The 5,197-nt window shown below is 43.3% G+C and overlaps 1 protein-coding gene across 1 annotated transcript; it reads right to left on the reverse strand.

Annotated features, from left to right (window-relative positions):
* Positions 1-600: 600 nt before the first annotated feature.
* Positions 601-3,968, reverse strand: fzd10 (frizzled class receptor 10). The gene has a single exon (XM_034541586.1). It carries the CDS (start codon positions 3,106-3,108, stop codon positions 1,363-1,365), a length of 1,746 nt encoding a protein of 581 aa, XP_034397477.1. The 5' UTR covers positions 3,109-3,968; the 3' UTR covers positions 601-1,362.
* Between the last annotated feature and the right edge of the window lie 1,229 nt (positions 3,969-5,197).

Here is a 5,197-nt window from a genome sequence, read left to right on the forward strand (position 1 = left end):
ATATGTAAAAGTGCAAGTTTTGTTTTCATTTCAAGAGATACACTGAGCTGATCACAAAACCAATCAGTAATTACTATGATAAAAATGTCTCTTTTGGCCATGTAAACAAAGCTGTTTCAGTACATAAAATGTAACGCTAATCTGTTTGCCTAACGTATTGTTAGAACTCAGCTCTGACATATCACATATCACATTCACAAATTATGTTGAATGATTTAGATTTTTTTTAAATGACTCCTCAACTGAACACAAGTGCTGCAACAGAAAAAAAAAAGCTTAATGTGGTCGGCAAGGAAACCTCTTCACCAGTCAAAACCATAATACTATGCTTCTTTTTCAATAAAGACTACACTTTCTTTTTTATGCCATCTCATTGTATGTAAGGTGGTGTTGTTTCGGAACCAGTGTACCTTAACTTTGTCTGCTGCTTTTGCAAACAATCATAAAGTTCTCTAACACAGTGACATGAATCAAGTTGCTGAGATGATTGGCGGATGAGGCAGCTCCTCTTTGATCTGCCTTTGTGGAGACGCCCCATGTCCTCATCCTCACTCCAGCAGAGGGAATAACAACACAGTTGCAACACACCATTTCGGCTTAACAAACATTTAAAACTAGAACGTTTTATTAATTTTTCTATTAAAGTTTTTTTTTTTTGAAATATATACAAATGTTCCCTTGTGCTATAAAACAGCAAAGAAGAAAAAAAGGAAAAGTCAACTGCGTGTACAAATAACTTTTCAATAACGAGTGCTTGATTAATTTATGCCATGGAATTGCCTCACAAATTAAGGGTAGTTTGGAAGGTCGTGAGCTCTTTTCAACAGCTGCTCTCACTCCAGTTAAACATATGTGGCACTGCCTTGATTCCCAATAAAAAGTCTCCAAACAATACTCATCTCTCTGACCGTTTGCCTTTCATTGTCCATACAGTCCTTTCATTGTCTATAATCTGTCATGAACAGTACAAGTGTCTTTTTTTGCCTGGAAGGAAAACATTTATTGCACATTATTCCGAGAGACCCCATGTATTCCACTCTTCTGGTAAGAGACAATGAGATTTTTTTTCTCGACCAAGTTCCTCAGTAGATAAGTGAATCCAGGAGTTTTTCAAACAAAGGCAGCTTTTGTTGAATGAGATGGCTCAAGACACACACACACACACACACACACACACACACACACACACACACACACACACACACACACACACACACACACACACACAAAACATTATCTTCAATGCAGTTTGCATAAATAAAACATGAACCTTGATTTCTTTTTTATGGCACTCTAATTACAAAGTCTCATTTAGGTAAGGGCTTTACAAGTATTTTTGGGGTTTATACAAAGAGAGCCAGCTCATACACATGTTGGAGGGGGCCGTGTAGGCTCATACTTCGTACTGTGCCCTTTGAGAGATGGGTGGGGTTTGATGTAAGGCCTGCTGCTGGTGAACACACTGGCAGCCTTCCTCCTCGTCCTCTTCTTTAGCTTCCTGCTAAACACGTTCTGCCACGACTGCAGTGTCTTTGAAGTCCAGATCCACATGCCGCTAGTGATGCCCACCACCAGCAACATGAAGATCTTCACCATGAAGATCTCAACAGTGGGGATGGAAGTCTTCATGGCGCACTCGTCTGACTCCGACCCGCTGCTGTCCACACACTTCTGCTCCCCGGCCACAATGCGCCAGTAGTCCATGTTGAGCCTCTCGTAGAAATAGCAGGCGATGACGCAGGTGGCCGGGACAGTGTAGAGCACGGAGAAGACCCCGATGCGAACCATCAACTTCTCCAGCTTGTCTGTGTTCTCTCCCTCCGTTTTCATGATCTTACGGATGTGGAAGAGGGCCACAAAGCCAGACAGCAGGAATGAAGTGCCAATAATAAGGTAGCAGGAGAGAGGAATGAGCACAAAGCCTGTGAGAGCTTTGACATCCATGCTGCCCACGTAGCAGACGCCCGTCAGTTCATCTCCCGCTACCTTCCTCATCACCAGGATCACGATGGTCTTCACAGCCGGGATGGCCCACGCTGCCAGGTGGAAGTAGCTGCTGTTGGCCTCGATGGCCTCATGACCCCACTTCTTCCCTGCAGCCAGAAACCATGTGAGGGTCAAGATAACCCACCAGAGGGAGCTGGCCATGCCAAAATAATACAGGATGAGAAAGACAATGGTGCAGCCGGTGCTCTCCAGACCCTCCTGGATAATATACTGAACCCCATTGTCTCTGTCACAGGCTATTCTATCAGCTCCCACAAAAAGTCTGATGAGGTAGCCCACAGAGTAAACACAGTAGGACATAGAAAGGAAGATGATCGGCCTCTCTGGGTATTTGAATCTCTGCGGGTCTATGAGGAAAGTGAGCACGGTGAAGGCGCTGGAGACAAAGCACAGTATAGACCAGATGGCTATCCACACTAGCGAGAACTGCTTGTCTCCCTGACTCCAGTATACATCCACTTTGGGGTGGCATTTGGGGGCACAGGACTCACTCTTCTCTACAAAGTGGAACTTGCCAGGATTGCTGCATGTCTGCTTGCTGTCCTTAAGGTGCAGGTCCTGCCCGCTCAGAGGCCGCTGTGGCCTGAAATCTGGAGGCTGTGTGTGGGAGACTTTGGGAGGCTCCTCTGAGCCGTTGTTTGGTGCCTCCATGCAAAGGTTGTTTGGGTCGTTTTTGGTCGGCAACCGGGCGCAATCCAGAGAGTCCGGCCAGGGAAAGTTAAATTGTTCCAAGATGGGAGAGCATTTCAGCTTGACCTGCTCACACATAACTCTACATGCTGGGATGGGGTTTGAAACCTCCTCTGTGCACATGGGAGCGTACAGGGAACACAGGAAAAATTTGAGATGACTGTGGCATCCAAACTGTATCAGTGTTGCAAACTCCTGCAGCTTTATTGCTGCCTCTTTTTGGTCATCATGGCCCATAAGATTTGGCATGCGTGTCATGTTGTAGCCAATGTCTTTACACTGGGGGATGTTGATGTGTTGACACCTCCCCTCTCCTGACCAGTCCGGGTCTATTGAGCTAATGGCTGAACCCCCACCGGCCCAAAGGACCAGTAGCACATAGATGAGGCTCAGGTTAACAGTTGAACGCATTCTCCCTCTCTTGATTTCAAGAAAAAAAATGTCGAAATATTCACCACTATAACACAACGCACAAGTTCATTTCATTAAAAAGTCAGTGATGAAACCCGGCTGGTGTTCGTGTCAGATCAATGCGGGGAAACAAAACTTACTGAACTATCTGCTGCAAGACCATCGTTTTCTCATGTTAGGTTTTTAGAGTTTAATAAAAACATAAATCCCGCATGGGTCCAACAATGTGTTCTCCCTGGAAGTCGCGTGCGTTCAGGTCCATGCTTTTAAGCGCTCAGCGTGTCGTGCTGGAGCGACTTGTTCGGTCTCCTGCACATTGGAGCATATCGGTCCACTGTGAGTAAAAGTGAACGGATCCAACGTGTGTTCCGTACTGGTTCCCAGATTACTCACTCATCCGTCCTCACGTATCGTATTCATCGGTGGAGCACTCCGATTTCAGTCCTCGTGCAACAACTTGGGAAAACAACAATAATGTTTCTCTAGTCCTTTCTGCGGCGGGGGTGGCTGCTCACGAGGCAACAGAAACAATGGATCAGTCAGCTGTATGCGTTGAATATCCTCGTTGATAATAATAATGATAATAATAACCGTGTCCCAGCAAATGCAGGCTTCTTGCTCTTCCCGTGCGCAGGCAGTTGCTGCGTTTGGTGGCAGCGCTCGTCTGAGCTGGTCGGAGCCTCCGTCCCGGTCTAACCTGCCAAAGGATCCGCCTTCAAAGACAGCCACTTTGCATAAGAAAGATGACACTGACCCGCGGATTATTTTCAAATCGTGCGGAACAACTCGTTCATTAGAGCACTTTCAAAGGCTCGGAGCAAAACTTCCTTCTCCCTGTTTGTTTGTGCTCCACCGCAAACTTCTTCTAGGACGGAGGACACATTTAATGATAATCACAACATATTGCGCAATATGTCACACAAGGCGCAACCAAAACCAGAGCGTTGTGCATGGTTGCAACTGATGTTGTAAGCACATATGTTACTGCAGGGCACGTTTATTTAATATTATTATTATCGTTATAATTGTTCAATGAGTCCCTTCCATTGAATTGCTTCCTCTTGGTAAGTACGTTTCAGAATGCAGCTCCAATAACAGGTAAAAACAACGACAAACGAGAGACGATATTCTCACACATTCACATTCACACGCATTCTGCAGTCACACACGATGTTATCAATATGTGTTTGACTTTTTACGTTTTGGATCACTGCAATCTCAGTTTAAGGGTTCCATTTAGGCTGAGTGGTCACAAATAATACTAAAAGCCTAAAACAATTTAATATTGTTCTTACATGCACACTATGACTGTCATGAGTACAAAGTAGAGTAAAATTACAATATTCATTTAAAGTACAGTGAGTAAATATAGCTAAATACGTCCCATGACTGTCGTTAATTTTCTGTGGTCTGACATTAATCCCGCATAGGGATTACATTTAGAAAAAATGAAATTCGATGATCCGAGACCAGAGTCTTTAATATCATGCTAGCAAAATGAATGAACATGTTTTAATTATTACATGCATGAATTATGTTTTTAGGGTGGGATTTCCATATAATGATATATTTCTGTTATATTTTATTTAATGTTATATGTACACAAACAAGATTGGATTAGCTGTTTTACAACTTAATTTATATTATATATATATATATTCAGATACTGCTTTGCCTCTCCCACAGGGACATCTGTATTCTCACCAGATGTGGACAATTTTAGTATTTTCCCCATTTTGACGTCCATTTCTTAAGTTGAGTTACACTTGGAGGCATACATGAACTCTCACAACAATCTACAGTGTCTTCTGATTTTGAATAAGGTGATATCAAAAATCCACTAGTATTTACATATTTATTTTTGAATCCAGCAGAATTTAATGCTCAAATGAACAAACCATGGACACCTCTTCATGTGCCCTCTATAAACCCTCTATTATAAACACTGATTCTAATAAGAGACTCTCACTACGCAGTGAATATCAACAGACACATTAAGTATATAGCGGGTTTGTTCTTTACATTCTTTAAAAAGCTTTTACATGTAGGTTGAGGCCTTGGTGGGACTGTGCTGCAGTGTAGAGCATGT

Source organism: Cyclopterus lumpus, chromosome 9 (assembly GCF_009769545.1).
Source record: "Cyclopterus lumpus isolate fCycLum1 chromosome 9, fCycLum1.pri, whole genome shotgun sequence".
NCBI classification, from domain to species: domain Eukaryota; kingdom Metazoa; phylum Chordata; class Actinopteri; order Perciformes; family Cyclopteridae; genus Cyclopterus; species Cyclopterus lumpus.